Source organism: Physella acuta, unplaced genomic scaffold, assembly GCF_028476545.2.
Source record: "Physella acuta isolate Inbredline_101_S28 unplaced genomic scaffold, ASM2847654v3 ptg000374l, whole genome shotgun sequence".
Taxonomy (NCBI): domain Eukaryota; kingdom Metazoa; phylum Mollusca; class Gastropoda; family Physidae; genus Physella; species Physella acuta.
In genome coordinates this window covers 700,511-720,912 of record NW_026731893.1, presented here as the reverse complement: position 1 = coordinate 720,912, position 20,402 = coordinate 700,511, and the positions used below count along the sequence as shown (strand labels likewise).

The window sequence follows — 20,402 nt, the reverse complement described above, 5'->3', positions numbered from 1 at the left end:
GGTGTGTTTGTGTATTGTTGTCCCAAGGTATAAAAGCTGGAGTGAATGATTGCCAGGGGTTAGTTGCTAGCGATTAGGACGAGGGCTATTTTTGAATGTATATATTTGAGACGGAATAAAAGTAGTGAACGTAGTCACGAAGCGTTGTTGTTTATCTGAAAATAACCAGAACGTAACAGGTATGATTGTAAATTCGTATGGCAGTCTACACTACATTTCTCTACTTTTACATAATACAAAAACCGAAATATAGAAATTACAGTGGATGATACGACTTCATATGGTTGAAGTAATCCACCCTGTTTTCAAAAAACGTTTTACAAAATGTGCACAATGACTTCCTCTTGTGAATCGTCCTAAGGTGTAAATCCAATGTACGACGATCATGGAACTGCCTGCTGCACTGTCTACATTTCAACTGTGTTCCAGTTCCTGGATTTGTATCTGTTGTTACGTTGGTTGCGCCACTGTATCTCGTTTCTTTTGTCATTCGATCAGGGTATGTCGTAGCCTGCCTTTTCATCACTGGAGACGGTCTATTATCTTGTACTCTAACTATTCTGTTCGGAGTCTGAACCGGTTTTCTCTGGAAGGAAATTGTATCGTTATTAAAAATTAAATAACATCATTGGGATATTGTCTTTAAAAATGAATAAACTTTGTATGTCTATATATTCTGGACCAGTGGTTTAAACCGCGGTTGGATCCCAAGGATTCGGTGAGTCAGTCTCCGGTGTTCGGTTTAGATCAAGACAAACACCCGACTCATATGATTCACAATCGTATATTGTCAGTGCAGACGATAGAACTTTTGAGGAACATTCGGAAAATGCGCCTATGAAACTAATGGCGCACGGTACATCCTAAAAGAACACGAACCACAGATCTAGACCAATTTCAGTGACAACCGCAAACTTTTAAAACTTTTTTTAACAACAAAACTTACTTACATTCGAAATAGCTTTAGATTAAAGATACCTATTATTTCAAGTCAAACTGTATTTATCGTGGGTCTATGGCATTAGCCCAGGTCAATTATCTCATTGTTCATTAATCTCATCGCCATTACGTCCACCCCATAATATTTTACCTGGAGCTCAAGATGAGATTCACGGCATTCTGTAGAATGTCTATGGTGGATTGACAGTGTCAAATAAATTAAAGACATGTTATTAAATAACTTTAAGAGTGGTAGGAAAAAAATTATAGATGAAAACGATCTCAGACGAATTACTCAAGAAGAAATTACCTCAAGACCAAATATCTCAGAAGAAATTATCTCAAATTGATCTCACGGACAAAAGATATAAAGACCTCAGCTCAGAGAAGTTTTAACTTCTTTGCGAAAACTGTTTAGTCTGCTCTAAATTTTAAACTACTTATCAGATGATTTAATTTAATCTATCTTTACTGCCATTTTATTAAATATAATTACCACAGATAATGTATTTAATTATAATATCCCTTAGATATCATCACTCTACAAATACCAAATAATATTTCAGATAATTTAATCTATTTTTAAAGCCATTTTATTTCCATTAATTACCACAGATAAGGTATTTGTTTATAATGTCCTTTAATTACCTGTATCTCTCTTTCCTATAATCACCACAGATAATGTATTTATTTATATTGTCCCTTACTTACCTGAATCTCTCTATAGGTTTTAGTTAGCTTGTCCCTCTCCTCCGCTGATAGTTTAAATTGTTCGTTAGTGTAGCGTCCGTTGCTTTTTTCCAATTCAAAGGCAATGTGCATCAGTTTTCTAACGGATTCATCTCTTTTCTTCTCCATTTCTGGAGATTTTCCCAAGTTGTGAAACAGCACAGCACGATCTTGACATTCCTTAAAAAGCCTCCCTAAATCATCTTTCTGTTGACTGCGCCAAGATCGAAACGAGTGCGGCTGATCCGCTTCAGTTTGTTCCAAGTCAAAACTTTCTCCGTTCGTCAGGATAACGATGCAATGATCTTTTATGATATTTTTCCCAAAGATACATCTCAAAATATTCAATGTTTTTGCTTGATCTTCAGTAAAACCTTCGCCGTATTTCAGTACTAAAATAAAGGCATGAAACCCTTCAGGACATTCTCCCATTACATTAGGTAAGACTTGGGTTATAGTTTTCACATTTTGTGACTCGTCCGTATCCATTAGTCCAGGCGTGTCTATAATTTGTATGCTGACGTCACATTGTTGCCCGTTTGATACAGTGAATGTATTCGAAGGGGTAAAAACTTTCCGAGCCAGGATTGAGTTTCCCGTGCTGCTTTTTCCAACAGCTTTTTTGCCAACTAAAAGGAAGTTTAACTTTTTATCGAAAGACGGCCTTCTACATTGTACCTGCTGTGAAGAGAAAAAAAATTTATATACATATGTACAAATACTAGAATATCTATACTTAGATTTTTTTAATGTAATAGTACTTTAGCTTCAGAGAAAAACAGAACAAAAGGCAAATCGAAACATAACCAAAAGAACAGGAAAAACCCAACTAACAGAAAAATTGACAGAAAAATTAAAACTGTCATGACTTAAATAGGAAAAAACAAAGAGTAAACAGCAGAACAGGAAAAAAACGATTTGATCAGAAATGAAGAACACGTAAGGGCGCCGGGTGCTTCATGTAATGACGAGTACCACCGTGTCCCAATTGTATGGTACTTATTAAAAGGAATGTAGGCGTCATGGTGTTGAAAGAGGAGACCAGGTTTAACCGGGTCAATCGACCACCGGGGTGTCCCTGATTTGATTTAGTGAACGATTGTAATAGTGTGTGTATGCGTGTGTGCGTGTTTTTGTAAATGTGCGTGTGTACCAACGTGCATACGTATGTGGGTCAATTTAAACACAATAAAGACCAACCGTTACAGAAGTCCTTCTCTGTAATTTCTCTTTGGCAAGATTTTCCGTTGGTTCTTTACCAGGTGACGTAAGATGAGCATTCTTATTTTCTACCGGCGGACTGTGCAGTGATCGACGACGTAGAGCGTCGAAACTATTGGAAACCTCAAAATTGTTATCTTGCTTTTGAAACAGTTTTTGACTATTTTGAGAATCTCTTCTGTGGAACGAACTGGCCATGATTTTACTAGCGGGCAATTTTCTTTCGCCATCTCGTTCTGGTGTTCTTTCTACACGTAGATCGTTAACAGATATGCCGAGACTTCTTTGTATATATCTCCCCGGGAGATGTAAAACCATTTGTAAAAGCTGATGGATACTTTCTTTCTGTTTTCTAATGTACTCATCTGCTCTAAGAATTTTATTATAAAACAGAACCGTTCTATAATGGCAAGCTTTGAACAACTGAACTAATTCTACCGGGTCCGTTTGCTGTTTGCACCACTTATCAAAAGATAAACTTTCTTCCTGCAACTCAAAATGGACCCCATGTGTCATTACGATGATACAGTTTTGAATCAGATGTTTCCCAAAACATTCTCTAATAGTTGAAATCGTCTTTCGTTTCTTAGCTGTCCATTTTTCTTTAAATTTGATGACAATGACAAATGCATTAACACCCTCTTTACAAATTCTCATAGCTCCGTTTAAATTAGACATTGTGATGCTTTGAGCATCAGTGTCTTTAATACCGGGCGTGTCCACGATATTTATTGACCCATGGTCCCACTGTTTACTCTCAACGTGTATCTCTTTAGTGCCAGACTTCTCGGCAGAAACAGGCCTCAACTTTTGATATCCCAGAATAGTATCGCCCGTTGAGCTCTTCCCTTCTCCGGTCATTCCAATGAGTACAATGTTAAGTGGGTCAATATCTGACTGGCCTTGTGATGTGGTCATTTTCCTAAAGATGGATTGGATTGAACATAATGTAAAAATAATGAAAATAGTAAAAATCAATAAATGTGAATATTGTAATAATAAAATTGACAGCGTATATGAAAAACAAATAGTTCAACAAAAACACATTGTTCAAAGCAATTTATTATCATTTCATACTTTTGATATTTCAAAAAGATTGGCAACTGCGATTTTTACTATGCCCTTTTTGAGGAGTGCACAAACGCTGGCTCCAACAATCAAATTGTGCTAAACGTTTAGTTTACAATGCAAATATTTAAAGAAAAGGATTGAAAAGCTTGTTCCAAATGGTTCCAAACGTTTGTTGCCTTAAAGCATATTTTCCAACCAAAATTGTTTATAACATTTGTGAAATAAACACAAAATGACTTCCGGTTTTACTAAGGCTAGTAATATTCAAACAAATAATGACAAGTAATGTAATAGTAATTTATCTAACATTTGTATTTTAATTTTTATTAGTAGATTATATTTTAATTGATACAATTATTCAAAGTGGATTTTTGACGGCTTATATTTAATACAAAAATATGAAAATGAGTTAAAATATATAGTTCGCTATCAGCTTTAATTACAAATGTAACAACAATGTTAACACTTGCCATAATTTTAAAAAGATTTGTTTTCAATTAAGTTTGATTACATAGACATTTTATACGTATTGCAAAAATGTCTGGTATTTTATTGAAATCATCCCATAAACTAAATGTTGTAATATATATATATATATATATATATATATATATATATATATATATATATATATATATATATATATATATATACATATATAAAATATAAATAGTAAACGAGTTTTGGTTAAACTCAATTATACCATACTTATTTGGGTTTAGATTTAAATTAGCGAACTTGCTACAAATATATTGTAAACATACGACTAGGGCTTAGTGTTTATTAGCGCACTGTCGATAGACAAGCAAAATACAAATACACCTACACCCCAAGTGCCTCCACACGCTATTTAAAATTTCTTCACACTTTCCCGAAACTGGGCCTTCGCCCGAAGCCCCATTTCCTGTCCCAGATACACAACCAACACCCGGCACGTCTTAAAGCACAAACACATTCCTTGTTACCAGTGTTTCTTACACACATTTTTCTCCGGGAGGGGGGCGGGGCATTTGAAACTTTGGAGGGGTCGAAATTTTCACGCGTGGCAAATGTAAAAGTTTATTTTCTTTAAAATTCCATTCATTTCGGCGGGACGGTAGACGTGCTCTGGGGTGGGGTGGTAGTGGAGGGGGGGGGGGGAATTGACTTTCTACTTTCTCGTTGTATAATGTTAGAAGGAAAGTATAGACTAAGTCTGTCTAGCCCGGGCAATTCAAAACCTTTCGCAGAACATCATTAAAAAATGTATACAACTACTTTATTTTTATAGAAACCATTATAAAGGTTCATGTTTTTTTTTAATTCTCCATACCGCTTGATGTTCTTTACAGCTTTATAGTAGTGAATTTTTAATGCTGCTCTATTGAGATAACACGTTTTATTTTTTCGTACACAGTCATATAAAACTAACTAAAAGAATAATTTAAAATTTGACAACACTTACAAAGATGTTTCTGTTTATCAAATCCTCTCTTTGTACCACGTTACGCCACCAATGTCTTTTCAATTCAAAATAATAATAGAGGAAATACAGCAACAACGCCGACCAACCCGATCCTAGAAATAACCAACGCCGTCTGTCCCGTGATGACCTTGTATGGCTGGTATCAAAAATGAAACTGAAAGGCTTTTTTTCCTTGAACGCTTCTCGGCACATTTTAAAGACGCATAGTTTAAATGCCAACACTGAAACTGATAATTTGTGTTTATAAGAATAATTTATGAAAAGTTTTAAAGACTCGCAGTTTAAACGCCAACACTGAAACTGATAATTTGTGTTTATAAGAATAATTTATAAAGTTTTAAAGACGCACTGTTTAAACGCCAACACTGAAACTGATAATTTGTGTTTATAAGAGTAATTTATGAAGTTTTAAAGACTCACAGTTTCAATGCCATATTGCCAACACTGAAACTGATAATTTGTTTTTATAAGAATATTTATTAAGTTATTAAGTAAACACAGTTTTATTAGAAAACGTTTAATTTGATACATTAGAAATTAAAACTTTCATTATTAAGATAAACACTGCGCATGGTTTATTTTGTAAATATCATAATGTCAATTCAGCTTTGTCAATTGGCATGTTCCAATCATACAGCTGATTGCAATTATTACTAAATTTTAAACTTATTATAATTTAGCTTGGTAGTGATCAAGATGCTGGTAAAATGATTATTTTACCTCGACATATGAAGAGCCCAATGGCAAAATGACTTAAACACATTCTAGATCGTTTTCTAAAAAGCACAATTTAATTCAAATACAAATGTGCATGTACTGATATTAAAAATGTATTTCCCAAACGTTACAAAAAAAACTTCTTCACTGTGTAATATTGTTTTTAAATTCATGTTTGTTTTAAATTTACTAATTATTATTAATAATTATCACTCGCAATTAAATACGTTTAAAAGTGGGATATGCATTTAACCACCTTTGACCAAGGATATTTTAAATCAATAAAATATAAACTTTTTTTTAACATTCATTTTTAGATCTGGAAGATTTCGTTTAATGAAAATGTTATTTTATCATTACTAAATTGTAACTGCTTCGTTTATTTTTTTTTCTTTAGTTTTCTTAACAGTGGGGCATTTTGGCTCAAATTCCTATTTCTTTAAACGTATCATTCCGGGTGTGTATTTGTGTTTTTAAAAAACGTGTAGATTTAGTATCACGGTCGTGCTATCTGGAAATTAATGATTGGATGCTTCTGATACTTAGATTAGATATCATTGGTCAATACACACTAAACACCTTTTTCAATTAAAATTCAATTTCGTTTAAGCTTTTTGCAAAAGTATGGAAAATAGATTGTTCATTTTACAGCACTTAGACCCTTTAGTTGGTGATAAAATTTAGCGAATAGCTAAAACTGGTTATGATGAATTTTAAATTGGGCGTAAAACGGCTTCTTGACCGAGGGCAGGATGTCGATCCAAAAACTTGGGTAGAATAGACCCGTTCACTAAAACACTATGTATGAATAAACGTGTGTGTGTGTGCTAGATTTGGTGTGCTCGGTACATGATCTGTAATCAGTCTTGCGTGACCAGGTGTTGTACACCACATCCGTTGACTATTCATCGAGGCCATGAATACCCGGCAAAATCTGGGCCATTTACGTCATACGTCAAGCGTTTAATGAATAGCGAGGCGTGTAGGCTTTCAAGGACGATGGGTATTAAAGGTGGAAATGGAATGGGGGGGGGGGGAACAGTAATAAAAAAATACCTTGCGAGGCTTCGCGAGGAAAAAAAATTAAAATTCGAGAACGACAATTTTCCTGTAAACAAAATTATATACCAACAGTTCCTTAATCCAAGCTTTACGTGAATAGTTTTTTCATGTTTGTTTAATTTTATTTTAAGGCGCATCTTTTTTAACCGATGGCGTTTTGTGCATGATACTAAATATGTGAATAGCTTTTGATGCATAGTTTTACTTCCAAGTTTAAACTCAATGGTTTTATGCGATGAATTAAAAGTGCATGGCATGATGTTAAAGAATCTTAAACAGTCTTTATTTTGCAGCGTATCGGGTATTTAATGTATTGAACAGTCATACTTGCCGTCAGTTAAACCCAAGGAGCATTCACCTCCTGTCAATTACTCCCCCACCCTCGGGACATTACCACCCACCCCCCCCCCCCACCCCCCGCCTAAAAAACCTCAGAAGGGGTGTGGGATGTCCAAGGGAAGGGGGTAATGCCTTGCTCCTTCCTCAGAACATTCTTCACCCACAAACTTTACCCCCCCCCCCCCCCCTTTCCCAAATGAATTAATCCCCAGTCAACTACTGTGAGTAATAAAGCATATAAAAATCCATTATAATAAGCTATTTAATGCCCTGAAAATAAGAAAATAAAACATACTTGCGTTCTACAATGAAAGCTTCGTAAGCTCATGAGAACTCGTATATTTATAGGAACCAAAGTTTTTAATACAGAAAGCAAGTTTATTCTGTTTTCTTATTTTCAGTGCATTTAAAAGCCTAATTTTTAAAAGAAACGTTTTACTTTTTTTTTCTTTAAAGTAATTTGTTTCGAAACAGGCTGACATCACTTAGGCTACGACTAATGCATGTTTTCTTTAACACCAGATCAGCTTCATGCAATCTCTAAAAATTAGTCATCTGCCACTTTGTAACCTTCAGTGGCAACCAGAGTTTCTTCCATGCATCTTGTCAAATGGGGATGGGGTCATGCTCCCCCGAAGAAAGTCTCCCCTCCCCCGAAGAAAATAGAATTTATACAGAAAAATATATACTTTTACCAGTGTTCCCCTGGAAAATTAAGACCACCCCACCCACCAAAAAATAGTCTGAAAGAAACACTGGTGGCAAGTAATTATCAGTTGTAAACTGTTCTTATTTGTAAACAGTGAAGTCGAGTATTCTGTTGAGATTATTTATGTCTTTGTCTCCCTTTTGTTACTAAATTTAGAAATTTTAAAATTCAATTTAAATCTAATTAGATTAAATTAAGATATCATTGCAATATCAATGAATTAGAACAAATATGGAATGTTTGAATAAACATTTGAGGTGGGTTTAAAAATTGAGCAATAAGATTTGCGAAAAACCAAAAACAAATGGATTTTGCGAATGATATAAATGCTCATTAAAATAAATGTACGATACACTGAAACATAAAGGTATATAAGTAGTCCTTAAATGTCATTCAAGACTATCAAAGTCTTCTCTACTTTTTCTCCTTTTCAAATAGAATGTTATATAAATATATGTTTCTTAATTTTCTAATGGTGACAATTTTATTTTCACGAACTTTTTCCCCCGCTGAAGACACTATAATATAATAAATGAATTGTTGATAATTATCATAATATAGTAACATATTTACCAGAAATATAGTTGATTCTTAACACTAAAAATATCAAAAATATAAGAAAAGTTTGGTTTAGGTTATTGTGTTATTCAACATTAAAGCGTCAGGAAGATCTCCTGCTTGGAGAGGCGGCAAAGTGTGAGACTTCTAGCCAGAAGTACATTTACCCTCCTCCACATGCCACACATTCGTTCACGTGGCAATAGGGACAAGATTGGGTAGCAAGAGCAGCAAGCATACCAAGGGCATCAGGCTTTGACTAGCCAAAACTTGCGTTTAACTTCATGGCGATCGAATCTCTTATCCTAAACTTAACCTTTACTGCGGAGGAAGTACAAAGTAAATATGCTAAAAATACCTCCTTAAAGCATGTATGTTTATCAATTCAATAACACAAGTTTTCTAGGGGTTTGAACTCGCGACTTATCGTTTCAGAAACCATGAGCTTAACAGACCTGACCACACCTAGCTTCCTTTACCTGGTAGAATATCACAGAAATATCACTTTACAAAAGTACACTTTCACAATCTAGCTTGTCATGTACAAGCGTAATGTATACAAGGAAACTTTGGAGTGCAGTAATGCGTAAGACATCTTCAGATCTAAGTTCTACAATGACATATTCAATGATTTTTTTACATTTTCTGTATTTTACCATTTCAAGGTACAAATATTACATAGTTATTCTTTGATTAGTTATAAGATTTAAGAACTTGTGCTACATTGTAAGTTAAGTTACCTTTGGAAACTGGCGGTCCATAGGGCAGGTGATATGGAATTCACCTGTTTTCTGTGACCTTGGTATATGAAGGGATAGGGGGGTCAGCCGTCTTTACTTTCTCCAACGTACGTCAGGTACCCATCAGAGCTGGTTGGGCTCCGAGATGTGTGACTCTGGACCCGAACTCGACACTTTCGGGTTAGCATTCAAACGCTCTACCACTCAACAGTGTTCCCTCTAAGCTGCGCGGCTGCGCGGCCGCGCAGTACTTTCAAATGTGCCGCGCAGACATTTTCTGACCCCGCGCACAGATTATCAGAACGTCGGGCTAGCCTGATTCACAAGAAAAAATGTGGCCAGTGGTTTGAATTAAGCGACATTTTTATTGCCTGTTTTGTTAAACGAACAGTCTTTGTGTTTTGATGCATAAACATAAACCAAGGGGTATCATTGACTTAGGGGGGGGGGGGTGACCTTGGTTGTCATACCACAGGTCCAGTTAATGACTTCACTCTAAACTGAGCGGGGCGGGTACCGATGTGATGTCTGGGTGACCCTCCCTCTGCTTGATTTAATGGTTTACTGACACCTAATACCGGAAAGGGATTGTGGCTACTAGCTGACCATGCAAGGTTTTATTTTCTATTGTCACTGCCCTCCCCCATCTCCCAACCCCCACCCACCTCCTGATACTAAGACGGTTTACCCAAGTCAGATGTAAAATCTACTTTACTAAAGGTGGATGTCTTTTTTCTGTTTGGTTTAAGGATTTATATAATATATATCCAATTCTTGGGATTATTACGTGCACCTGGATCGAACTGTTTCAGTATTCACAGACTGGTTAGGTAAATCAGGAATAAATGTCCACTACCGTGTGCTATTTGAAAATGTTGAAAAGAAAAATGTGTGTAACAAGCAGTACAACAATGTGGCACAAAAAAAGCGATAGATTCGTTTAAACTGGAATGGCTCAAAGTTATAGTAACAACCGATACGCCATATCAAATAATGTTTCGGTTGAATTAGAAAGCATCTACGAATATTCAGATGAGGTTGGACTGAAGTGTAAGTTCTGTGCTGCTACTACTTGTAATAAAACCAACATAAACAACGAATTGGTCACAGGAAAGCTCTGGGAATCATGGGCGCTTGACTACTGTAAACGTCAACTATTGTCTCTTGTTTACGTAGGAAATGTTGCGATTTCGTACAACAGCTCACATGGAACTGACCTTAAACGTCTGCTGGTTGAAACTTACAATGAGCGAGGAAAACTAATTGAGCAAAACGAGCGCCAGCGATCAAACGATGATAAAGTTCGAATCCTAACGGATAATGTTCTTCTTATCATTAAGATGAACGCCTCGATGCTGTCGGTACAACTGATTCATAACCACATGGGGAAGTATGTTTCAATACCAGACAGTTGGCGAAGTAAGAAATACGCCTTTGAGTTTGTTCAAGTAATCAACGAAGTTGTTGTAAAGAACATACTGACAGAACTTCGAGCAGCATAATTCCACACGCTTATAGTTGATGGCATAACAGTACATAAAATGCTAATCCTTTATTTTAAATTTCGTCCAGTCAATTCTGTATTCTACAAAACCGTTTTTAGTGGAATAACTCAGCTTACTGAGTGATGCCTTAGCTCTGGAGACAGGCGTAACAGCACTACACTGAACATTAAAGCAAAGAAAAGTGTGAGTTAAACGAAAGAATCGACACAAGGCAAACCACACAGTACATACAATCAGTCTGCGAACATTTAAATGTTAGGTTTCCAGGAGATGAACTGCAGTTTTTGTCATCTTTTTTTATGCTACAGGTTTAAAAAAAATGTGCATTTGAGTTCGGCGTCAAAGATATCAAAGAACTGTGCGTAAAGTACAAAGACGGGTTACGTACAACAAATGATCAGTTAATTACCATCCAATACAATGACTTCAAATTTCGATAAAGTGAAAAACTCAAATCTGTTTCTGTAAATTATATGTCTGAATATGCAAGATTTGTCAAAACAAAGAACAAAATTTAGCTCACTGGCAAAGTTAAGTGACATTATTGTACCTTCCAAGCATGCAGTGCTGATTACGAACAAGGTTTTAGTCTTATTAACATAATAAAAGTGCAAGCACGAAATAGACTTGAAGCCACACATTTGGAGAATCTGATGCAAACTAAATTATATCTAAATGCTGGAGAGGATGTGGATTTAAACAAAGCGTATAAGGTGTGGAAGCAATGCAAGGCTAGACGCGAGAAATTGCAATAAATGCCCCTGAAAGGTTAGCTAATATTTGTTTTTAAGTCAGCTTTATTAAATGTTGCATATGTTAAACTATTGCGTTTGTATTATCGTTATGGTATTAGCATTATTACCATATGACTGTCTTACTTTAACATAGTAAGTCGACCATATAACTTGTTGTCTAAGTATAACTGAAAGTTTTTATTAGTTTTTTATTTATTTTGATGGTATTCGTATCTCCATTTAATTGCATACGTTTCATAAGTCACACACATTATAGTATTAATTTATCAAAATGCATGCCTTCATTATTATGCTTAATTGCAAGACTAAAATACATATTAACTTGCCCAAGCCATTTTTAGCACCGCGCACAAAACATATTTTTTGCACACACACTCTTGGTCCTTAGAGGGAACATTGCCACTCAACCATACCGTGCCACGTTTGTTGCCATGTAAAGTAAAATTAAAGAATCCTCTTTAGACCTAGCGGTCCATTTGATAGATGAAGTAGAGTTCGTATGTTTCTTGACCTCGGCCTTTACTCAGGGACGCTCTACTGACTTCAACCCGGATTCGAACCCGGTACTTTAGGATAGCAGGTCAGCGCTCTACCGCTTAGACAACGCCATGCAATTGGGTGTGGTAATGTAAGACGTTTCAGTTGGGTTAAAAATAGGCTGTGTTAACAACGTGTGTGTTGCGACACATGTGTTATCTCAGAGTAACTTCGTGCAGTTTTAGTACTAGAAAGGTTTGCTGTGCTTGAGGTAATTTTTTGTCAACAGTGCTTTTGTTATTTCTTGGTTACCCGAGTAGCTTAGTTAAATCTTGCCAAATTTTGGAAGTGCTACACTTGTCATTCCTAGTGAAGTAAAGCTAAACTTGTCATTTCTGGTGTTGTTTTTTTATAAATTTAACTGTAGACTGTAACCCACAGACGGATTATTTACTTATAAGCTAAACAAGTTGTAGGACTCTTACTTTATTGGGGCTGCCCATTTTTTATTTTGCTAAATTAGCAGAAGTCATGTATACTAAAACATACTGCACCATTATTTATCTCAATGAAAATTATGTAGGCTGCTGAACAACATTAGTAATATAAATATAACATGGGCTAATTGTGGGGTCCCTTTTCCTATCAAATTTAAAGTGTAAAGCCCGTCCCGATTTTCCCTATTATAACCTAACACGTGTCGTAGCGTCTATCTTAGTTTAGGTACCGTTTTGTCGGTGCTTGCTATATAATCAAGTTTGTTTCAAACTAATTCAGATCAAATCATTTTTGACGCCAAAAGTCATGATGTAATATTTTTTTTATTCCATTGGTTATGATTCTCAACTTAACATATATCCCAAGTCATTTGAGCAATGTGAAATATATATATATATATATATATATATATATATATATATATATATATATATATATATATATATATGGTAAGTAAACATTTAGCCTGCATTTCGTGTAGATGTGAAACTTTTATTTAAATACTTATTGTTAGATGTCATATAAGGTGCAAATAAATCGTCTTTCAAATTAATCTTTTATTTCCATTTTACAGTAAATTTTACTTATTAATTTGTTTATTTATTGAATCTAACAAAACTTGACTATACATTTATTATTCTGAAAAAAAATGTATTTTTGTGATAGTGAGTTTAATACAATAAAATTGAAAAAAAAACTGTGCGCAAAAAACTTACATACAACATAAAATATAGCAAATATTTAAATTCATTGTGTACATTAGTCAATGATTAGTGTACAATTAAGAAAGCAATATACAAAGCTTAAGAAAGTTCTGTGAAACACACAGAACTCATCTAGAAAAATTCATAAAAGAAAAAAAACATTAAGGTAAAATGCTAAATCTATACGAAAGTTTTAGACTTAAATATTGCGTATGATGTATTATATTACATTCATTAAAAAAAATATTAAGTTATCATTTTTAATCTGATGGGCCATGGGGCAGATGAAGTAAAGATCAGTTTTAAATATACTCAAGGGCACATGTGGTCAGTTATATGCCTAGCGTTCTTTATTTTCCTAAACGTGAGTCAGGTACCCTATACAGCTAAGTCGACTCGATGACGCCTTACGGACTCCAGCAAGGTAAAAATGGCAGTGTTTATTTTTCCTTTTTTTTTTAAATTTCCAATGCATTTGTCATGTATGAGGCTTTTATGTTTTATGTATAAAGAAAAAATATGAAAGAATTGCTGGTGTAACCGAAAAGGTTTTGAATAAAGTTTTATTGCAAATCCCTAATGGTCTTAGTACCCATTACATTTTTATAGAAGACAAATATTAAATGCTTCCAAACCGCTGAAAAGTTTGAAAAGTGCTGAAATTTTATTTGGATGAGGATTTATCTTGACATAAACATATGTCGTCCCCCCTGCCCCCCCCCCCCCCCACCTCTGATAAATATGATATTATGTTTGAAAAAAATCACAAGAGATAGTGGAATGATTTAAAATGGGAATAATATTCTGCACTACTTATTTCTACTTTAAAGTAATATAAAAATTGAAACAAGTAAATTACAGTGGATGATACGACTTCATATGGTTAGAGTAATCCACCCTGTTTTCAAAAAACGTTTTACAAAATCCACACACTGACTTCCTCTTGTGGATGTTTCTGATGTGGAAATCCAGGGTTCGACGATCGTGAAACGTCCTGCTGCACTGTCTACATTTCAACTGTGTTTCTGGTAATGTAGTGGTGGTTACTTGCCATGTGTTGCTGTTGTTACCATACCTCACTGCTTTTGTCATTCGTCCTGAGAATGTCGTAGACTGCCTTTTTCTCGCTTGTGGTTGTGTATTTGTATCTTCAGTACTAACTGTTCTGTTTATAGACATCGGAGTCTGATCAGGATTGCGCTGAAAGTTAATTTTATAATTATTAAATCGCATGGCATCATTTGTCCTGATATATTTTGTCCTGGTATCTTTTGTCCTGAGATCATTAGTCCTGTCACCATATATATATATATATATATATATATATATATATATATATATATATATATATATATATATATATATATATATATATATATATATACAAAATATGTATATAATCGATATATATGTATATATATAATCAATATATATATATATATATATATATAAAATATGTATATATATGTGTATATATATATGTATATATATGTATACATATAATCTATATATATATATATATATATATATATATATATATATATATATATATATATATATATATATATATATATACATACATATACATACATAATATACATACTGAACGGCACCTTTAATGCAAGTGCCTATAATGTCCAATAATTACCTGTTGTTCTCTATACTCCTCTATCAGTTGACCTCTCTCCTCCACACATCGTTTAAATTGCTCGTTAGTGTATCGTCCGTTTTTCACCAACTCAAACGCCTTGTGCATCAGTGTCCCGACAGAGGCGTCTCTTTTCTTCACCATCTCCTCATTTCTTCCCAGGTTGTAAAACAGCACCACGCGTTCTTGACATTCCTTGAACAGCCTCCCGAAAGCACCTTTTTGTAGTCTGCGCCAGTCTCGGAATGCTTGCGGCTGATCCGCTTCATCTTGGTCTAAGTCAAAACGTTCCCCGTGTGTCAAAATAATGATGCAGTGATCCTTCACGACATTATCACCAAAGATGCATCACAAAATATACAACGTTTTTGCATCGTCTTCAGTAAAACTTTCGCCGTATTTGAATACAAGAAGCAGAGCATCGAACCCTTCGGGGCAGTCAGACATAATGTTCGGCAAGACTTGGGTTATGGTTTTTACATTCTGTGACTCATCATCGTCCATAAGCCCAGGGGTGTCGACAACGTTTATTCTGACGTCATCGCGTTGGCAGTTTGATGTCATAGATGTATCTAACGGGGTAAAAATTTTACGTCCCAAAATAGAATTCCCTGAGCTACTTTTTCCCACCGCTTTTTTACCAACTAAAAGGAAGTTCAATTTTTTCTCACTTGGAGGGCTTCCAGATTGTACCTGCTAAAGGCAAAATAGAAATATATTAATATACATATATTTATATATTAATACATCAAAAAAATACTAGAAGTATATAATGCTGCGATAGCAATCGGTATTTTACAGTTCTTAAGTGTAAGAACAGAACAACACACAACACAAAACTAATAGCTGAAAAAATTAGATTATTTTTTTAATAAATTGAACTAGACAGAAAAAAAACATGAAAGCACACAATAATATCCATATAAATATATATAAATGTGTATATATATATATATATATATATATATATATATATATAATTATTATATAGGCCTATATAATATATTAATTTCAACTATATGTACCAACCATTACAGAATTCCTTCTTAGTACTTTCTCTTTGACAAAATTTTCCGTAGCCTCTTTCCCAGGTGAAGTTTGATGTGTGTACATGTTTCTTGCCGTCTGATGTAATGATTGCCGACCGTGTGTGCTGAAACTGTAAGCAGTTTGATACTTGTTGTCCTGCTTTCTAAGAACGTTTTGGCTAGAACCTCTTCTGTCTGTCGAGTTTCCCTCGAAGTTGTTGCCAGATTTTTTTCTTTCGCCATCTCGGTCAGTTGATCTTTCTACCTGTTGATATCTTCTTTGTTCTGTAATAGCTTTGGCGTTACTTCTCTTAACATATCTCCCTGGGAGGTGTAAAACCATTTGTAAAAGCTGATGGATACTTTCTTTCTGTTTCCTAATGTTCTCATCTGTTTTAAGAATTTTATTATAGAACAGAACCGTCCTATAATGACAAGCCTGGAATAACTGAACTAATTCTTCCGGCTCAGTTTGAACGCGACACCACTCATCAAAAGATAAACTTTCTTCATTCAACTCAAAATGGACCCCGTGTGTCATAACAATGACACAATTCTGGATCAGATGTTTTCCAAAACATTCTCTGATAATGGAAATCGTTTTCAGTTTTTTAGCTGTCCATTTTTCTTTGAATTTGAGAACAATGACAACCGCATTGATCCCCTCTTTACAAATTTCCATGGCTCCATACAAATTAGACATTGTAACGTTTTCAGCATCCGTGTCTTTAATACCTGGCGTGTCCACGATATTTATTGACCCATGGTCCCACTGTTTACTCTCAACATGTATCTCTTTAGAGCCAGACTTCTCGGCAGAAACTGGCCTCAACTTTCGATACCCCAGAATGGTGTCGCCCGTTGAACTTTTCCCTTCTCCGGTCATTCCAATGAGTACAATGTTAAGTGGGTCAATATCTGATTGGCCTTGTGACGCCGACATTTTTCTGGAAGTTTACTGCATTGAATATAAATTTTAAAAAACTATTTTATTATAATTTAAAAGATAGCTGCGCTAGGTATTTAAAAACTTTCAATAGTTGCTTATTGGCAGTTCAATTGATTAATTACAGTTAATCCACTATAAAAAATGACTACATATAATCATCTGTGCACATTTTAAAACTATCACCAATACGGGGGGGGGGGGGGGGGATGCACCAAATGCAAAATTACACAGAAAATACAGCTTTTTTGAGTATTTTGAATCAACGACCGGAGAGGGTTGATACCAACATTTATTAATTTACGTTGAAAACGATGCTTTTTGCACATAACTTTTCGCCATATATATGCTTATGTAGAGGTTTATATATATATATATATATATATATATATATATATATATATATATATATATATATATATATATATATATATATATATATACCTAGCACAAGTTGTTTTTTTTTAGCTAGCATTTGTTAAGTTTGACACATGTACCTGTAAACACTTACAAACGTTAGGTCGTAGCTCCCGAGCTATTAAATCATCAACGGTTTTTCAGGGTCGGCGTGGTCGAGTCGTTACAAGCTAATGATTGCCAAGCCGATGAGTCTCGAGTTCAAACCCTCTGGCTGATGAGGTTGATAGCTGGGGACAGTAAATCTTCAATGACTAAATCAAACAACTGCAGCCTTGTAGTATGTTCATGGTTGGACAAAGGTTATGGATGCAAATCCAAAAAGAAAAGCAGGCTGAAGTGGAAGTTAACATTTGATACGTATACCTTATTGTGTTGGATGGAATACCTTCCACACCAACAATAGAATTAAGAAGAAGAAAAATGTTTCTCTGGCCATCCACGTTGTACGTTCTGGGTATTTTAATATTTATTTTTTTAGTTTAAGCATACGTCAATATCTTTCCACGTATTCTAAGGATAAAATATTTATTTATGTGTAGAGGATTTGTTTTCTACCCTTATTGAACGATAATCCCATACAATGAAAATAGTTCAATAATAATCAATAGTGTTGCGTCGTGTTGGGCTAATCTCAGTTAATCCATTCGGATTTGCATTAAAACTAAAATACACGACGTGGTGACAGATGGTTGAGTAAACAAAACAACCGGCGATTCGCTTTTCGTTAGAAGCTTGCCAAGCTGTTCCGTTCTCGGGACGACAAATCAATTTTCAGCAGCCACCCCCAGCCCTACTTTAGTTAGTTATTCACTTGGGCGGAAAAGCGTACCTCCATTTTGTAATTTTGATTTATTCCAGTCAGGGTTTGTTTTGGGGTTTTTTTTTGTAAATCTTAGGTTAGGTTTGCCTGTCGTCCCTCCTGGGACATAGGCCGCTGACAAGAGCTTTCCAGGCTTCTCTGTCCTGGGCAACCCTCTACAACTGTCCCCAGGTGTATCCAATCTTCTTGGCGTCGATTTCCGGGTAACGTCTCTTGGTGTCACACAATTGTCAAAGATAGTTTGATGCGATAATCAGTTTAAAATAAAAACCAGGTCTTGTTCTGGCGTCTATTTGAAATGTATATAATTCAGTAATGCAACTCATATTGATTTTTTTATATTTTAATTCGAGCCTGTTTGGCAACCCATTGTACGCCATACGGGGGTGTCCGCACCACCTGCTCCCCCCTTGCTACGCCTCTGTGTGGGCACTGTTCATAGACGAGCAAACACAAAAATACACAAGCACTCCCGGTACCATCATGCTCCATAAATAACCAAACACTGTCCCGAGCCTCAGCTACACCCTTGGCTTCCTACATCCCCCACCACTAATAAGCATCAAAAGTCTATGTAATCATTATACTTTTTTTTTAAACTTTTTAAAAATATGGCAAAGCGATAAAATTATAGTTATATTTGTACAATTGAAAGCCTTATCGGAAATATCAATTGCACTCATTTTTATATTTTTGTATCAAATATAAGCCGTTGAAAAGTCATTTACAATTATTTTATCAATTCGAATATATTAAAAAACTGCCCTTAATTAACCTCTCCTTGAAGTCAACCGGAATGGCCGGAGAGAGTAAAACAATAAAAGTCACAACCATTGTTTTCCATGGTAAAAATACTATGGTGTGCAGCGTAGTATTGTATTTATATTAAATAATATAACATCCTTTATCACCACAACACCCTGACTCTACAAATCCAAATTAAAAATAAAAGTGTTTGCTACATTTCGATTATACTACTAGTAATTATTTGTTTGACTATTTATGGCCTTGATAAAACAGGAAGCTATTTTCTATTTATTACACAAATGTTATAAAATGTTCAATTTTGGTTTAATAATATGCTTTCTGGCAACGAAAATGTGGAAACATTTGGAACCAACTTTTCAAGTCTATTCCCCTACGCACCTTATATTTTATTTCAAAATGCTTTGTGTTTTTTTAAAAAATGAATACGAAAAAAAACATACTCTGTCACCAAAGTGCTCTATAAAGGTATTTTTTTCTCTTGCTCTATAAATGTTATTTGTTTTGCTATCTAATACACAGTAATATAAAAATGAACTCAACAAAATTAAATCTCAAAAACGGTCAAAACTTACAGACGTTTACGTGATCAAATATTATCTCTGTACCACTCTACACTAGCAATGTCTATCAAAATTACTTTAATCAAAATTGATTAGAGGAAAGAGAGCACAAACACAGCCCACTACACGCTCAGATAACAAACGATATCTGTCCTGTGATGATCGAATATGGCTGGTATCAAACTGAAACTGAAAGTTGGCGTTCTTGGAAAGCATTTATAACGATTTTTTTATATAATCGCATCGATTCAATTTTAAAACTGAAACAATTTTTTTTTCTAAGTGTAAGTTATGACACTGCTGATGGACAGAGTTTATTCCAGGCATCTCTTCGGAATTCGGAAGGGCTCGCCCCCCCCCCCCTCGAAAAAAAATCTACCGCCCCCAGAATAAAATAGAATTTATATAGAAAATATATACTTTTAACAGTAATCGCCCCAGGGAAAATTTCAAGTTCCCCCCCCCCCCCCGGAGAAAAAAGTCTGAAATAAATACTGTTTTGTTTTGGAAGAATGCTAAGAATAAGGTACAAACTTGTATTAATACTGAAACTGAATATTTGTGTTTATTGGAAGTATAAATTATGACACGGTTTAATGACGCACTCTTTCAATTTCAAAACTGAAACAGAATATTTGTGTTTATTGGAAGTATAAATTGTGACACGGTTTAAGGACGCACCCTTTCAATTTCAAACTGAAACTGAATATTTGTGTTTATTGG

General features: G+C 34.8%; 2 protein-coding genes across 3 annotated transcripts; both read right to left on the bottom strand.

The window, feature by feature from the left end:
- Positions 1-121: 121 nt before the first annotated feature.
- Positions 122-3,805, bottom strand: LOC131941837 (uncharacterized). The gene is made up of 3 exons (XM_059301399.1): positions 2,869-3,805; positions 1,651-2,349; positions 122-586 (listed from the first exon to the last, which is right to left on the bottom strand). Exons 1-3 carry the CDS (start codon positions 3,748-3,750, stop codon positions 257-259), a joined length of 1,911 nt encoding a protein of 636 aa, XP_059157382.1. The 5' UTR covers positions 3,751-3,805; the 3' UTR covers positions 122-256.
- A 10,439-nt stretch (positions 3,806-14,244) lies between these two features.
- Positions 14,245-19,741, bottom strand: LOC131941838 (uncharacterized). 2 transcript variants are annotated; one of them, XM_059301400.1, is made up of 5 exons: positions 19,692-19,741; positions 17,623-17,758; positions 16,167-17,123; positions 15,138-15,833; positions 14,245-14,689 (listed from the first exon to the last, which is right to left on the bottom strand). In XM_059301400.1, exons 3-4 carry the CDS (start codon positions 17,106-17,108, stop codon positions 15,486-15,488), a joined length of 1,290 nt encoding a protein of 429 aa, XP_059157383.1. In that variant the 5' UTR covers positions 17,109-17,123; positions 17,623-17,758; positions 19,692-19,741; the 3' UTR covers positions 14,245-14,689; positions 15,138-15,485. The 2 variants fall into 2 exon arrangements, with proteins under 2 accessions (XP_059157383.1, XP_059157384.1); XM_059301401.1 differs by having other exon boundaries at positions 15,138-15,830.
- Positions 19,742-20,402: the final 661 nt, after the last annotated feature.